This window comes from Pinus tabuliformis, chromosome 1_2 (genome assembly GCF_031772625.1).
Source record: "Pinus tabuliformis cultivar Carrire ecotype Pingquan chromosome 1_2, CPIR1, whole genome shotgun sequence".
NCBI lineage: Eukaryota > Viridiplantae > Streptophyta > Pinopsida > Pinales > Pinaceae > Pinus > Pinus tabuliformis.
The window spans coordinates 1,140,977,629-1,140,994,993 of record NC_142298.1 but is presented as its reverse complement, the minus strand read 5'-3'; the positions used below and the strand labels follow the sequence as shown (position 1 = coordinate 1,140,994,993).

Genomic DNA, 17,365 nt, shown 5'->3' with positions numbered 1-17,365 from the left:
TCCACAAAAAGCATGGATAGGTATGAGTTGTGGTGTAGCACACTTCAAGGTATTTGGTTGTGTGGCATATGTTCATGTGCTTAAAGAGTTGAGAAAAAAATTGATGATAAAAGTGAGAAGTGCATTTTTATTGACTATAATGATCATTCCAAAACATATAAGTTATATAATCCAATAACAAATAAGTTGATAGCTAGCAAAGATGTTGAATTTAAATAAAAGAGACAATGGGATGGAAGAATTGACATATTTATAATAGTTAGAGAAGTGATACATCTAGTAAAGGATGATGCAGAGGAATAGGTGGTACAAAAAGGTCAACAACATTCACAAAAATGGTCATCAATAAAAAACAATTGAAGAAGAACTCTAAGACATTCTATTCAAGGTGAGTCATTTTCTTCAACAACTTAGTTTACTCCTACTACTCAATCAAGTAGTGAATCAAGGCCTAGAAATACTAGAAGATTGAGAGAGATCTATGAAGACATTGATGTGAATTAAAATTTTGCATTATTTACTTGTCAACTGGCATGTTTTGAGGAAGTAATGAAAAATGAAAATTGGGTCGAAGCAATGGATGAAGAGTCGAACTCCATGGAGAAATGATGCATGGTATCTAGTTCAATTACTAGAAGATATATAATGCATAGGTTTTAAATGGGTTTACAAAACAAAGCTCAACGAGAAAGGAGAAATTGAAAAGTATAAAGTTAGATTGGTAGCAACAACATTTACACAACAAGCTGGAGTGAATTATGGTAAGAGTTTTGCACCAGTTTCAAGGTCAGATACAGTTAGAGCTATCTTTAGCCATAACAATGTAGAATATATTTAAAGTTTACCAGATGGATGTAAAGTCTTGAATGGAATTTTGGAAGAGGAGGTGTATGTGCAACAAATATGAGATAAAAATTCATGAGAATAAACTTTATAGGTTGAAGAAATCTCTCTATGGGCTTAAGTAATATTTTAGAGTTTGGTATAGCAAGATTGATCTGTATATTATCAACAATGGATTTAGTAGAAGTAACATTATACTTATATTGTATACAAAGGTGAATGAGCAAGAAAAAATTATAATTGTTTGTCTATATGTTGATGATATGATATTCACAAGGAATCTATTAGTATACAAGTTTAAAGAAGCTATGAAGAAAGAGTTTGAAATGCTTGATTTGGGGTTAATGAGATTCTTTCTTGGTATTGAGGTCACTCAATCGGATTCAACTATTTTTGCTTTTCAATCAAGGTATACGATGGATGTGCTAAATAGGTTCATGGTGTTGAATTGTAAACTAGCACCAACTCGAAATGCAATAGGAACAAATCTCAACTAAGCAAATATAAGATGTAATGTAGATCCAACTCTATTCAAGATATTGGCTAGTAGTCTTATGTATCTTACTCCCACTAGATGAGACATTATGTATGTTGTTAGTTTGATTTCCAGGTTCATGGAGACTCCAAAAGACTCCTATTGTCAAGATTTTTGGTTATGTAAAGTATTGAATGATCTACAACAAACACAACAAGGACCAACTACATTGTATTATGATAAAAATTTAGTTGTAAGCTTGTCAAAGAACCATGTTTTTTATCATAAAAGCAAGCATATTAATAAGACATATCACTTCATTAGATAACTTGTAAACAATGCAAAATTCCACTTGAAATCTTGTAGATCAAAAAGACAATTGGATGACATATTCACAGAGCCATAGAAGAGAAACCTTTGTTGTTGTAAGTCTAGCTAAAACCTATACCAACCACCATTGTGGTTATAATTAAGGGGATGTCCCAATTGCAATTAGCATGCCAAAGTTTTGAAATAGTCTAAATTGGGAATTTGTTAATCATCCTACGATTTTAATTTAAAAAATACTAGTGATATATGTATTAGATAAGATTTGCGTATATATTTTTGGTGATTTTAAATCTATTTAATCACATACCTTTAAACCTTTGAATCAATGCAATTTACTTAAGAACCGCTCAGATATCTAAGTGTGTTCTTTTGTGGTTTCTTGATCTATCCATGTCTCACTGTTTGTTTTTCATGGTAGGAAGAGGTTTGAAACTACTTAGTGATTTTAAGTCTATTTAATCACATAGCTTTAAACATGTGAATCTGCAATTTACTTAACAACCGCTGAGATATCTAAGTGTGTTCTTTTGTGGTTTCTTTATCTATCCATGTCTCACGATTTGCTGTTCATGGTGGGAAGAGGTTTGAAACTAAATTTATATTTACACAGTAGAGTTTAAATTATTAGGGTATATTATTAGTATGATAATTCTATGACTTCCATTGAATAGAGCGATTCTGCGCAAACCGATTATGGTGCCAGGGTACTATTGGACTCAATGCCATTCTGCAAATTTTCTGTCAATACACAGCACGACTTTTAAGCATTAATCATAAATGAACACATGCAACCTCGAACTTCCATTCATCTACACTACTTCAAACCGATTATTTAAGGTTTTCATATTATGCTGACTTTTCTCATCCAATCAGAAAATCATAAAAATGCAGGATTGGAGGGAACCACGCCAAAGCTCCATGCTGAGACTTCGGATCTCTCGTCCTTTCCACGACGTTGATCATTGGATTTCGCAGTTCCATCGACCAAATGTTTCATTCTATGGCCCTACTTTAATTTGCAACCCTCAGTACCTTGGCCCTGATAAGATCCGTTTAACCTAGCCAAAGCATAAGTTCTACCTGGAATTTTTATCACCCCACATGAGAGCGTACGCTGTGTTCCAGCTCCACATTGGTTGTCGATTCAAATCTGCCAGCGATTGCATTAAAATAATAACCCACTTGCTCAAGGAACGCCTATCAAGAATTAGTAATTTTTAATGCCACAGGGACGTAGTCTCCTGGATTATAAATAAACCAGACATATCCAGACTTCACCAATGCAGAGCTTCGCCTCCTAAGTTGCCTTTTTTGAAGCTCGGGCATTCTGATAGTTTGTGTTCAATAATTCTCTGTGAATATGGAGATGGCAAAGGGAGTCGGGCTCCTTGTGGTGGTTCTTGCATTGTTTGTTCAGTGCAATGCCAGGGATCCCTATGCTACTCCAAGTCCCCCGGGTCCGTCAGTACAGGCCCCTCCACCACCGTTTAGAGTGGCCGGGCTGACCAGACCCCCAGAGCAAGAGAAGTGTTACCAAAACTCCAGATGCCAAGGGGTAACTCTTCAATGCCCTAAGGAGTGTCCCGAACGAAATCCCGCAGATCAGACCGCGAAGGGGTGCTTCGTCGATTGCGGTCCCAAGTGTGAAGCAACCTGCAGAAGTAAGTGCAATCTTGTTATGATCTCTACTGTGCTGGTCCTGGTTTGAAGACTAGAATAGATCAATCTTGCATCTAAGCAAGTTTCAATTTCAATTTAAGTAAATAGTTTGATGTTTACCTATTATTATGTGTAGATTAATTTATTTGTGTGGGATTTAGTTTTTTTGTTAATGATAGTTTCAAATTTAGTGTGTAGGATTGAGAATAAGATTCTTTGGGGAATTAACTATCTCAAAGATATCTAAATTAGGCTGCACAAAATTTTGGGAATTAAACTATCCGAAAAAAATCCAAACTAGGTTACACAATCTTACTGATAACATCAGCATCCACAATCATTATTATATGCTTCCATCTAACATTGGTGCTAGACCGTGACTAGGCGCAGTGAGAAAAATAAATAAATTGGTTTGATGTTTAGATTACAGCCTTGGGTGCAATAATAATAATAATACTGATTTGATTTTGAATTTTGTGTTCGTTGTATTACAGCCCGGAAACCTAACTGTGAAGGGGTTGGAGCTCTGTGCTACGATCCCCGCTTCGTTGGAGGAGATGGAGTGATGTTCTACTTCCATGGAAAGAGTAACCGCGATTTCAGCCTGGTGTCAGATGATAAATTACAAATAAATGCTCATTTTATTGGCCGCAGGCCTGAAGGGAGAACTAGGGATTACACCTGGGTTCAATCCCTGGGAATCATGTTCGGCACTCATACTTTCACAGTCGGTGCCAACAAAGTGGCCGAATGGGACGACAATGTCGATCAATTCTTCTTCACCTTCAACAAGCAAGCCTTCACCCTCCCACGAGGACATCGCACTGTCTGGAACTCGCCAGAGGATGAACTCACAGTGGAGCGGACCGGTGAATCCAACAGCATTAATGTTGAAATACCCAATCTGATGCAGTTGGCCATCAGCGTGGTGCCCATTACTGAGGAGGATAACCGTGTTCATAAATACGGAATACCGTCGGACGATTGCTTTGCTCATCTGGCAATAGAGTTCAAGTACTTGCGTCTCTCTCCGGCCGTGGAGGGCGTTCTCGGGCAAACTTATAGGCCAGATTTTAAGAGTCCTGTCAAGGTTGGTGTTCCGATGCCTATCATGGGAGGTGAAGACAAGTACGGGACCTCGTCTCTTCTTTCCGCAGACTGCAAGTTATGCAGCTTCAAGCCGGGAACCACTTCTCCCCGCTTTGAAAGCTTGCTTGTCGATTCTACTATGGGGCTTGACTGTACCAACAAGTTCGGAAACGGCCATGGTATTGTATGTCGCAGATAAATAAAGGGAGGAGATGGGAAAAAATGTGTGATCCTCGTAAGGCTAGGGATGCAGTAGTTAGATGATACGAATAAGAGTCGTCTGGTTGTTTTCAGATTTTATATGCATTTGTGTGTTGTATGTCTATCTATACTGTATTTGGTTTATTTCCACCATTAGCGATTATAAAGGATATGATTTCTCTTCATGTCAATTTGTTCATTAAAAGATGTCTTTACGTACATAGTATATAATTAGGAGAATTTGATTGTCCTTTATGTTCATGAACCTATGAGTTGCGTATACAATATAGATTCATTTATTAGAGGAAATAAATAGGAAAAAAATTCACTAAAAACGAGGAAGAGTTTTACATGTGTTTGGACCATATTCAATTTATCAGTAGTGTTTAGGAAGGAACCTACACCAAAATCAAATACAAAATAGAGCATCTCTCGAGGAACAGGGCAGCCATATTAATCACAAATTTAATATGAGCCTTAAAATTTATGAGGGGCAAATAAATTTATTTTAGAGTGAAAAAGACAATGTATAATTTTTTGTTGTTTAAATTTTATTTTTAAATGTTACAGCAATTACATAACATGATTGGTTTTTTTTTAATATATTTTTAAGTATAAGTCAATATTAATTCATATTAAAATCATTTATTCATATCCAGCGTTGGATATTTTATTCTATAAAACATTATATATATATATTTTCTCAAGTTGATATCACTTGTTAAAATGTTTTTGAAAAGTATAAGATTTAAATATTTTACATATTTGGTTACTTTAGATGAAACTATATTAGATCATATGCACAATTAATTAAATATGCATGACCATTTTTTTTAGCAGGCATTGCATTTTATTTTTATTTTAATAAGGACAAACATACTTACACATCGCCTTCACATAGATCCATCTTAAATGCAGATTTTTTTTAGATTTTTTAGATTTTTTATTTTGGCCGACATGAGCAAAATTTCAAAATTTTCACATCATACTAGAATGTCCCTCTCTACTCAATAAGCCTCTCAACTCAATTATTCATTTATTTTTACCCAAAAAGGGATGAACACGCTTACACATCATACTGGGTTGTAGAATGATTCTATCTGCTCAATACGCCTCTCAACTCAATTATTCATTTATTTTTAAGCAAAAATACTATCCTTGCCCGTTTATCCTTATTTTTACTTTTACTCCAACACATAGGCTTACACATCATATTGGGCTGTAGAATGAGCCTATCTACTCAATAAGCCTCTAAGCTCAATTATTCATTTATTTACCCAAAAGACTATCTTTACCTGTTTATCCTTATTTAACGCACCATTAACATGATTGAGCCTTCATTCTACAGCTCAATATAATATATAACCTTGAAATTTTGCTAAAATCAAATATATTTTTCTTTTTAAATTTAATTATTTTTTTAAATAACTATATAAAATATTTAAAAAATATAGATTCATAAAAAAAAAGGAGTTGTCTATAATGCGACTTTTTGAGATTCCGGTGACGGAATCCGGCGGAAGAAATTGAGATGAAATCATGATTTGTTGCAGTTAAAATGGTTTTTTAACTGCATATTCGGATTCAGCACCCTGAAAAACCCCTGGGACGCTTTCATTGTGCAGAAACTAGTTATCAAACTTCCCCTGGGACGCTTTCATTGTGCAGAAACTAGTTATCAAACTTCGATTTCAATAAATTACTGCCGGATTTTCACTGGAAAAAATCGTCTGAAAAGCTTTCAAAAAGTCGCGTTAAAGACTACGGCTAAAAAAAATTACAAATAAAAAAATTAAATCCCCTTAAACTCATATTAAATCTATATTTAAAATAAATCTCCACCCATAAAAATTATTTTACATAGTTAATTTCATTTATTTCTTGCTTTTATCCCATCTCATACATACATAATTAAAGTGAAATTACAATATTCTTTGAACTCTAAGCAACTAACTTATTTTTGTCACCGACTCACTGTCCCCTATGTTTTACCTATTGAAATTGTTTCCATACCTATCAGAATTGCTTCTACCCAATCATGAAGCTTTTTGCTAAAGGATGTTTTTGGGTAAAAGCGTAGACAAACCAAACTTTATTTTGGACATATGTGCTAAAACAAAAAGAAATAAGCTATTTCCGTTTGGACAGCAACAAGCACGTTACTTTTTTTTTGTCAGCCTGGCGTAAAAGCAACACACTAATAACCACGTGAGACTCAGATTTTGTGCATTCTCATCCTGCCACGTTACTTTTCCCGACCCTGTAGATTCTATGCTTTCTTATTCTCGTGCACAATCAAAATACGCACGTTAAGCTAAGATTTTCTGCATTCTCATTCTCAATCTCATCTTAGGAGTTAATTTTTATGAATTTTTTAAATTTAGATTTTTTATAAATGTATTATGCATTAATAATAAGTAAATTATTATTTTTATTATTATATTTAAGGAAGGTGGATTATATTGTTTATTTTATTTTGGTGGAAATGTTTTGATTTTTTTTTTAATTTATTAAAATTTTGAACACAATAATATTAAAATGAATATTTTGAAATTTTAAAAATAATTTCTGAAGTTTTAAAATATAAATTTGGTTTTTGTAATTAATTAAAAAAAAAATATTAGCCGAGTGTCATAATAATTTAGACTTTTGTTATAATACCATGCCCCAATACCATGGCTTATTAATACCACATGTTTAGACTTTTGTTACAATACATGTTCAAAACCTATAACTCATTTCAAAATCAAAATATTCTATAATTTTTTTAATTGAATTTTATAACATTTTTGAAAATTAAAACCTAATATTTACAATAGAACAAGATTGTTAACAATAGATATTTATCCATTTTGTCATGGATATTATTAACTTGTAAATAACCTGTTATCTCAAAATCAGACCCTGGAAGGCTGCTGACCAGGAAGACCTTAAGTAATTATTTCAAACCTACTTTAGGCTGAGACTTAGCCTCCCCAACTTGAGAGGGCTCTCTCAAAGGATTAATGTTTTTTATTATGATTAAGATGGCTAACTCTTGTGAAACAAAGATAGGAAAATGAGAGTGGTTGAAACACAATTAAAAGGTATCCATTGGGCTTGTGGAGTCACAATTGTTTCAGTATAACAATGATATCAACCTTACATAGAAGTCAGGGCATTAAGATTTCTACCATTTAGAACACACCAAGAACGTATAGGGCACACAGTCTATAAATATGTGAAGGAAATTAGAGCACAACCAGTGATTTCTAAGTAATCACACATTTATACCACTGCAAATATTGAAGAAAAGATAATAGACAACATTCTGAACAGTAAACTCCTTCTGATTCCTAAGAAGTAAAGTCAAGTCTTGTATTACTAAAACAGAGTCATATACATAGCACAATAGTTCCAATTTCTCTGAAATTTTCCAACATCCAACCTGCTTGAACGCATGCTCAACTTCTCTGTTCTTCAAGATAAGGTCTAGACCTTCAGGTTCGTTCCTCAAACATCTCCCTGACCTGTGCTCTTATCTTTCTGTAGATCCTTCCATGAGACTTCAGCGTAATGAAGGTTAGAAATACTAGCGTTGCTCAATCTTCAATCCCTATCTCGCTTGATGGTTGCCTTGCTTGATAATTGCCTCGCTTGGTGTTCAATGAATTCAAATTGAAAGATTGCAGACTTGTTCCTCATGCAATGAATACAATCATAATTATGACTGTGAATACCTGGCTTTTCTTGGAACTTGCAATTTGAGCGTACCAAGGTACCTAATGAATGTAATAATGGAGATAAGCGGTTGGACATGATATGTGGAGTGTATAAGCTGACAGTGGATGATGCAACCATAACGGATCTTGACAGGTTTGACAGTTAGGAAAAATTTGCTACAGATTGCACGAATCTCCGATTTCGTAGCGCAGCCAGTGTAAAATCTAGATTATGCGCTACGAAATCACCTAAAGCATGTTGCGTTGCGAAAACACCTAAAAAGGATTTATGCGCTACGAAATCACCTAAAAAGCTTTGTAACACATAATAACCTTTGAACAAAGCTGACACATGGCAATTGTGTGAGTTATGAGACCAGTGATGAATGAGAATGAATAGTTGACCTTTATTTAAGTATACCATCAAGACTCCTAAGACTCAGACTCTAAGGAAAACAAAAAATCAAACCTATACTAGTACTGAACCTTTACCATCAAACTGATGTGAGAAATTTGGGAATTAGAATTCTTAAGTGATAACATAACCTTTGTTTTCCATGAAAGAAAAACAATATCTTTCATTATGTAAGAACAATAGAATTTACATGCTCATGTATTTCCTAAATCTCTAATAAAGCCTATAAAAATAATGATCTACATTGTGAATACAATGATCATAGGCCAAACAAATTCTAGAAACATGAAATACTAAACTATACAATCAGATAGAGCTTACAACTTATACAAAAAAGAAATAAAAAACGACAGGCCCCTGAAGGAGTGTCAAAGCTAGAACAAAAAAGGTATCACTTGCCAATAAGTAGCCTGATCCTACATCCGTAAAAGAAAAAGCAAAGAAGTACCGACACCTATAGATAAAAATCACCAACCCCACAAACAAAGCCATCAATTATATGAAAAGTTGATAAGCACAAGAAAAGCACTACTACCTCATTTGGACAATGAATCGACTAGAGAATTTTTCTCACGATAATCATGGAGAAAGAAGCATGCTAGAAGGACCCCAACAATGCTTGAGTTTGGCCCATGCAATGGAATAAGGAAGGGATCTCAAATGAGGAAAGAGCCTGTGCCCATTCAACTACAAATTTGGAGTCACCTGCGATCATCCTCGATATCCAGCCAGGATGTGCATCTCAAGATCCCGCATAGTATAATCATCTCATCTCTGTTGTTATAACCAAGGCCCCCATTCTAGTAGAAGTGGTGTTGTTTGCTTGAAATCATCCTAATGGTAGCCCCACATCCACAAACACCCTCTAAACAGGTGCCAATAAAGTAACCAATCGAGGAATCCCATATAATCGCCTTATAAATACCGAGCCTGCGATATGATTTGGGATGCTATAGACCAATTTCTATGAAATAACCCACAATTTTCATGCACATATGATGCCCTGTTTACTCGGTATGATTGAAGATAGAGGCGTTCTTCAACCTCTAAATCCCCCAAAATACATATAGAGGGAGTGTCTTGTTGGCGTTATTGGATTGTATCTAACTAGAAATGCATGAGCCAATGGAGGATCAATCATATAATAGATTTAGTTGAAAGGAAACAAACACATTTTCCCATATGGAGACTGTAAAGGAACAGTATAGGAAAAGATGCCCAATATCTTCACTCACGAGACAACATAGAATGCAAATCCCCAAACCCAAGAATCCCCTTGTCATGAGGTTCGCCCATGTCAAAATACTATTGTGGTAGATGAGCCATGTAAATCATTTTAATTTGAGGGGCACTCCATTTCCTCATCTTGACCAACCATTTAAAACCAGATACAATTTTGGACCCCTTATGGATGAAATAATATATATCTGTCACCAAGATGTTGTCCTCAAACATGTCATTCCAGACTAATACATCCTCATCTGCTGTCAAAGTGATCCCCGCTGAACAAAGTTGGTGCATGTATTGCTCCCACTCAATCTCCTAGGAAACATGAATCCTAATATCAACCGAGTGTGGCCAATGAGTTTAGGGGAGAAATGCTTCACAACCAATGCCTATTTGTGTTAGATATTGTATGCCAAAGGCCCAGAGAAATAGGCTGATAAGCACAGATAGAAGGTGGTATTCTCCAATTCCTTGGATTGTGTCAAGACCGATTTGAATTTCATTGCCTTTACCCACCTTCCACTTGCGATTCCCACATTTCCAGGGTTTGTCTTTTATCAGATTATGCCAAATATAAGAGGCTTGATTCATTTCTGGAGCTTCGAGTTTGATCTACTCTTCCATACTACAATTTTTGAGATATTTCTCCCTAATTATTGTAGGTTTTAACCCTGTACAGAAATCACCTGCATACGAATTCTAAAACACAGAAAATAAACAATGCGAGAGCATAACACATAAAACACATATACATAGAGATTTTCCCTCGATCCCAAAACCAGGACTACCAGCTTGATTTTTCTTTATGTTCCTTTGAATGTTATAATACATATTTATACATGCCAAAGCATCCAATACCATGGACTGAAAACCATCACGTCCAATACCATGGACTGAAAACCTTCGCGTCCAAAAAACATGTGCGAAAATCATGCACAAAACCATAGGTGGGTGTGCCCAACCTAACACAGGGTCCAAAACCAAAATTTTCCAGGGCACTACGCCAGACCCCATAAAGTGGGGTTACAAGTACGCCTCAAACCCCCTATGACCCACCCCTGCTACACAATCGGCACAACGAAGGGGGGATCCGTGCCCCCCTCTAACCCCCTGATTAACTACGTGGTCTAGTGGTGGAAGTAATATAACACAACCCAAAATTCTCCCACTTGTTGTTTTCTTTCCACAGGGGTCCATAAGAGAGATTAGTCATTTTTCCAACCCTGAAATGCCCATTGTCTCTCTACACCAAGAGAACTTCTCAGAGCTCACAGATTTTGTCAATGCATCTATAATATTCTTAAAACTGTCCACCTTTAACAACAACACCTTTCTGTCTTCTATCATATCCCTCACAAAGTGATATTGAACATCAATGTGCTTTGTCTTTGAATGATACACGGGGTTCTTTGCTAAGAAAATTGCACTTTGGTTGTCACAATCTATCCTTCTAGCTCCTTGTACTAAACCCATACTTGAACACAATCTCTGCAACCAAATTGCTTCCTTGCTTGCATGAGTGGTTGCCATGTATTCTGCCTCTGTAGTTGATAGTGCGACTACATATTGTTTCTTACCCATCCAACTGACTACACCTCCAAATAGGTTAAACACATACCCACTTGTATATCTTCTGTGATCCAGATCTCCAGCCCAGTCTACATCAACAAAGCCACAAATATCCAACATTCTGTCCAATCCTGGTCTTCCTTGGTAGCACAAACCATAATCATTAGTTCCATGCAAATACCTGAAAACCTGCTTCACTGTTGTCCAGTGCTCCTTCCCTGGTTTTGACATATACCTGCTCAATACTCCCACTTCATGTGCAATGTCTGGTATAGTACAGACCATTGCATACATCAAGCTACCGACTGCACTTGCATATGGAACACGGGACATGTCCTCTTCCTCTTCTTGTGTCTTGGGACATTGTTCAACAGATAACCTCACACCTACAGGAATAGGAACCTTCACTGATTTACTATCCTGCATATTAAACCTCTGCAGTATTATCTCGACATACTTCCTCTGGTTTAACCAGAGCTTCCTCTTTGCCCGATCTCTTTTAATTTCCATGCCCGAAATATAGTTTGTAGCACCAAGATCTTTCATGTCGAATTTGGAGGAAAATTAGGTCTTCAAATCCTGGATAATTTCTTTGTCATTTCCAACCAGCAACATATCATCCACATACAAGACTAGATAAATAACACGGTCACCAATTAATTTAAAATACACACAGTGATCTGCTTTGCTTCTAGTGAAGCCAATTCCCCATATAAATGTATCAAATTTCTGATACCACATCCCTGGTGAATGTTTTAACCCATATAGAGACTTCTTTAACTTGCATACTATTTCTTTCTTACCCTTCACTGCAAAGCCTTCACGTTGCTCCAAGTATATTTCCTCTTCCAGATCCCCATGAAGAAATGTTGTCTTCACATCCATCTGTTCTACCTCAAAATCAAAAGCAGCATCAACAGATAAAAGTAATCTAATAGAAGTTACCTTGGCAACAGGAGAAAAAATATCACCAAAATCAATTCCCGACACTTGGGAATAACCTTTTGCTACCAACCAACCTTTGTATTTCTCCACCTTTCCTTCTGCATTTGTCTTCTTCTTAAACACCCATTTGCTGCCAATGGGTTTCCATCCAGACGACAACTCCACCAGAACCCAAGCCTCATTTTTGTGCAAAGATGCCATTTCATCAACCATGGCCTCTTTCTAGAGTTTTCCGTCCTCTAAATCTACTACTTCCATCACAGTTCTGGGATCATCGTTAGTAATAGATAAAGCAAAAATTGAACAGAAAGCAGATGGACTATGCCTTTTTGGCTGCCTTCTTTCTCGAATTGATCTTCTCACACCCAGAGTTTGTGGCTCTTCATCTTCTGATTTCTCCTCTATTTTAGAGTCTGATTCTTCCTCCTTAAGCTCAAACTCTATCTTCTCAGGTTCCTTTGGTTGGACTTCATGTTTAATAACATCTTTTACCTCTCTGAACACCACATCTCGGCTGTACACAACCTTCTGTGTGACTGGGTTCCAAAGCTTATAACCCTTTAAACCATCCTTATACCCAATAAAGATGCACTTTTGAGATTTGCTATCCAACTTGGTTTGTTTCTCCTTTCGAACATGTACATATGCATCACATCCAAATACCCTCAGGTGTGAAAGAGAGGGTTTCTTAGCAGTCCATACCTCTTGTGGAGTCTTATCCTCCAATGCTAATGAAGGTGACCTGTTGACCAGGTAACATGCAGTATCCACCACCTCTGCCCAGAATTCCTTTCCTAAATCGACACCATTGAGCATGCTTCTTGCCCTTTCCATCAACATCTTATGCATTCTTTCTTCAACTCCATTTTACTGAGGTGTATATGGAATAGTATTTTTTCGTGCTATACCACACTTCTTACAAAATTCTTCAAATTCCTTGCTGCAAAACTCTCCACCATTATCTGTCCTCAACACGTTATCTTCTTCTCTGTCTAATTTGCCATGAGAGACTTAAATTCTTTAAACCTGTCAAATACTTCAGATTTCTTCTTAAGGAAATATATCAATGTATTCCATGAGAATTCATCTATAAATGATACATAGTACACAGACTTACCCGGTGATGGAAAATTCACAGGTCCAAACACATCATTGTGCACAAGTTCTAATATCTGTTTCGCTTTCTTACTACCAGAGGGGAAACTCACCTGATTCTACTTCCCATATACACAATTTTCATAGAAATCAAAATCCAGAGAGCTTTTACTCATACCTTCTACCATACCGTTACCATGAAGTAGTCAAAGGCCCTTCTCTCCAATGTGTCCAAGCCTTTGATGCCACAACATGGTCTTCTCTCCAGAGACCACTAGATTTTATGCTCCACTTTAAAGAACCACAGAACTATTGCACCCATCAATAATAGTTCTACCTTGCAGCTTGTACAGAGTTCCAATTCGAACTCCTCGCATCAATACTAGTGCTTCCCGAACCATTTTGCAAGTATCCTTCTCGAACACTGTTTTTACATCTGCGTCATCTAGCTTTCTTATAGAAATCATATTTCTGACCAATGCAGGAATATGCAGAACACCCGAAAGCATTCTAACCCTTCCACCTTGCAACTTCAACCTTACTTTTCCACGACCAATGATTCTAGCCTTCCTATCATCTCCTAAGAAGACATCACCACCATCATATTTCTCATACTCGCAGAACCACTCTCTATGGGGAGTGAAGTGAAAGGATGCATCTGAGTCAATCAACCATGTCTCGTGATCTACATGTGTACTTGAAGAAGCCAAGTACACATCCCCACCTTCATTTGAGGTTGTTTTTGCCTCTGCAAAAGGAGCATCATAAAATCCTTTCCTTTATCAGGAGCTTTAGATTTGCAGTCCCTTTTGTAGTGCCCTTCCTTTCCGTATTTCCAGCACACCACCTTTACAGGTTTTCCTTGAGATTTAGATCTCCCTCTAAATTTAGATCTCCCACTCGAGGACTTATTTTTGTTTCTGTTCCGGGACAGTCCCCGTACAGACAAGGCATCACCATTCTGGCTCTCCATATTTTTCTATCTCATCTCCTTTGTCAGCAAGGATGACACTATTTCATCAAACTGCAAGGCAGTTACATTGCTACCTATTGCAATAACCAGACTATCCCACGAATCTGGTAGAGAACACAACAAAATGATGCACTTATCTTCATCAGAAATTTTAATATCAACAGATGCTAACCGACTTACCACAGTATTAAATGCGTTCAAATGCTCTATCACCGAGTCTCCATCTTTCATCCTCAGGTTATACAGCTTTTTACACAGGAACAATTTATTTACCAGAGAGTTAGATTGGTACAAATTCCCTAACTTTTCCCACAAAGCCTTTGCCGTAGCTTCCCCTGATACATTCAACAATACTGAATCTGAGACACACAATTGTATTGTGCTCTTTGCCTTCCGATCCAACTTCTTCCATTATTCATTGGACACTCCCGTTGGTTTAGTACTCGGATCTACCACGATCCACTGATCTTTATCCACCAACAGATCCTCCATCTTGAATTTGCACAACTCAAAACTCTGACCATTAAATTTCTCTACCTCTATCTTTCCACTACTCGCCATCTTCTTTCACCACCAGAATCAATCTCGCAAATCTTCCACTGAGTAGGGTCTACTAGAGTGCCGAACGAAACCCCTCAGCAACAAAGGCGTCCCCTCGAAGCCAAAACTGCTCCGATACCAAATGTAGATTTTAACCCCATACAGAAATTACCTACATACGAATTCTAAAACACCGAAAATAAACAATGCGAGAGAATAACACATAAAACACATATACATAGAGATTTTCCCCTGGATCCCAAAATTGGGACTACCAACTTTATTTTTCATTATGTTCCTTTCAATGTTATAATACATATTTATACATGCCAAAGCATGCAATACCATGGACTGAAAACCGTCGCGTCCAAAACACATGTGCGAAAATCATGCACAAAACCATAGGTGGGTCCGCCCAACCTAACATAGGGTCCAAAACCAAAACTTTCCCCGGCGCTACCCTGGACCCCATAAAGTGGGGTTATGGGTATGCCTCAAACCCCCTGTGATCCCCCTACTACATAATCAGTTCAAAGAAGGGGGGCTTCACCCCCCCCCCCCCCGAACCCCCTAGTTAAATATGTGGGCTAGTCGTGGAAAGAATATAACACAACCCAACAATTATTTGTTGCCAAATCATTGTACCCTTTAAAGATCTCTAGAGATTTTTCATGAGGAGTTCCATATTGAAAGGCTTTGCATCTCTGATTCCAAAAGCTCCTTCCACCAAGCCCTTGTAGATGGAACTTAACCTGATCAAACGGTACTTGAGTTTATTCCCTACTCCATTACACACGAAATGAGCAATGATAGATTCGATTTTACATATGACAGCTTTAGGCAAAAGAAATAGATGCATGCAATATATAAATATGCCTTGAAACATAAATTTTATCATGATAAGTATACCATCCATGGACAACCATTTATTTTCCCGAAGAATCAATTTCTTCTCAAATTTATGGATCAGTCACTCCCAATCATGGACTCCATCGTTAGTTGGTTTAAGATGGAAGCCCAAGTACCAGAATCGTGAATTCATGGGTAAATGTTTCACCCCAAATAATATTTGTAACAACCTTGGTTAAAAATCCATGTAATAAAGTTAATAAAGGAAAAATAATAACCAAGGTCATGGGGCACGTATTCCAAGTTGACTGTTGTTGTGGTCACCAACAACCCCCCCTCTTTGCTTGATATTAGCAATAACGTCGAGCAAAGGGGGGACCCTGAACAAAAAAAATCCCAAAAAATATTTTGTTAAATTTTTGTATTTTTCTCCCTAAGGCTTAAATCGCATCACAAAGAAAGGTTGAAGCATTACTTAAAGCGCGAAAAGTAAAACTGCGAAAGAGCGACGTGAAGTTCATCGCGTCACATGCATCTCAAACGCGCTCTAAAAGGACGACCTCCAAGAAGCGCCGATCGCCGATATGCGACATCGCACATCGCAAACGTCACGCTATGGCACCATGAACCCTTGAATAAAATCTGCGATCTGCGATGACTGCGATCTGAAATGACTGCGATCTGCGATATCAGTAAACTGCGATCTGCGATCTGAAAAGACTCATCACACGATAAACCCAAGACCAAGCGCGCGCCTTAAAGGAAATTAATGACCGCATGCTTGAGTATCAAGAAATGATTGCATCGCATTTATTGAAGAGTCAAGTCATGATGAATGTCAGGATTATGCATTCATTAGAGTTTAATGCTTTTATGTCAATACTTTCGTTTCCCTTCTTCTTTGCGTAGACTGCAAGACACGCAACTGATATAAATCTATATGCAGGAAACATCTGAGAGAAAGGGGAAAGCGCCAATCAAATAGCAGAGAGAAGATGCCTCCGCAAACGAATGCCGCATGCAGCAGGACCGCGGATTCCAGACTATCAAACAACCGGCACTGATGAAATTAGACTATCCAAGACTCAGAGTCAAAGGCGCACAAAAGCAGCGTGTTCACAAAAGATCCTGAAGCTCAGACTTGGTAAAGCAGAGAAAGAAGCGCATAGGAAGGAAGACGCTCCAGAAAAACCTGGAACAAAGAACGGAAACAATCCTCGAAACAGGGGGATGTTCATATAGCGCGACTCCTAACCCACTCAGTCATTCGCACGACTGGAAACCGAAACAGCAAGAGCAAAATCAGTTCGAGAAGAACCTGGGTTGTGCTAAGTATACACGCGGCGAATACACCCAGCTAGAGAAAGGTTTTCGAAAATATCTTCTGGTCTGTGAGAAGGAGGTTCCAGCTCTTGTTATTTCCACTTTTATCTCCTGAGCAAAAGAAGAAGGCA

At 37.3% G+C, this 17,365-nt stretch overlaps 1 protein-coding gene across 1 annotated transcript; it reads left to right on the top strand.

Moving 5' to 3' along the window:
- The first annotated feature begins 3,008 nt into the window (after positions 1–3,008).
- LOC149210219 (uncharacterized) lies at positions 3,009–4,632 on the top strand. The gene is made up of 2 exons (XM_089398908.1): positions 3,009–3,309; positions 3,802–4,632. Exons 1-2 carry the CDS (start codon positions 3,009–3,011, stop codon positions 4,593–4,595), a joined length of 1,095 nt encoding a protein of 364 aa, XP_089255034.1. The 3' UTR covers positions 4,596–4,632.
- The last annotated feature ends 12,733 nt before the right edge of the window (positions 4,633–17,365 follow it).

Coding starts and splice junctions, on each gene's coding strand:
- LOC149210219 (XM_089398908.1), top strand. CDS start 3,009: ATGGAGATGGCAAAGGGAGTCGGGCTCCTTGTGGTGGTTCTTGCATTG. Junction 3,310..3,801: donor GTGTGAAGCAACCTGCAGAA/GTAAGTGCAATC, acceptor GTTGTATTACAG/CCCGGAAACCTAACTGTGAA.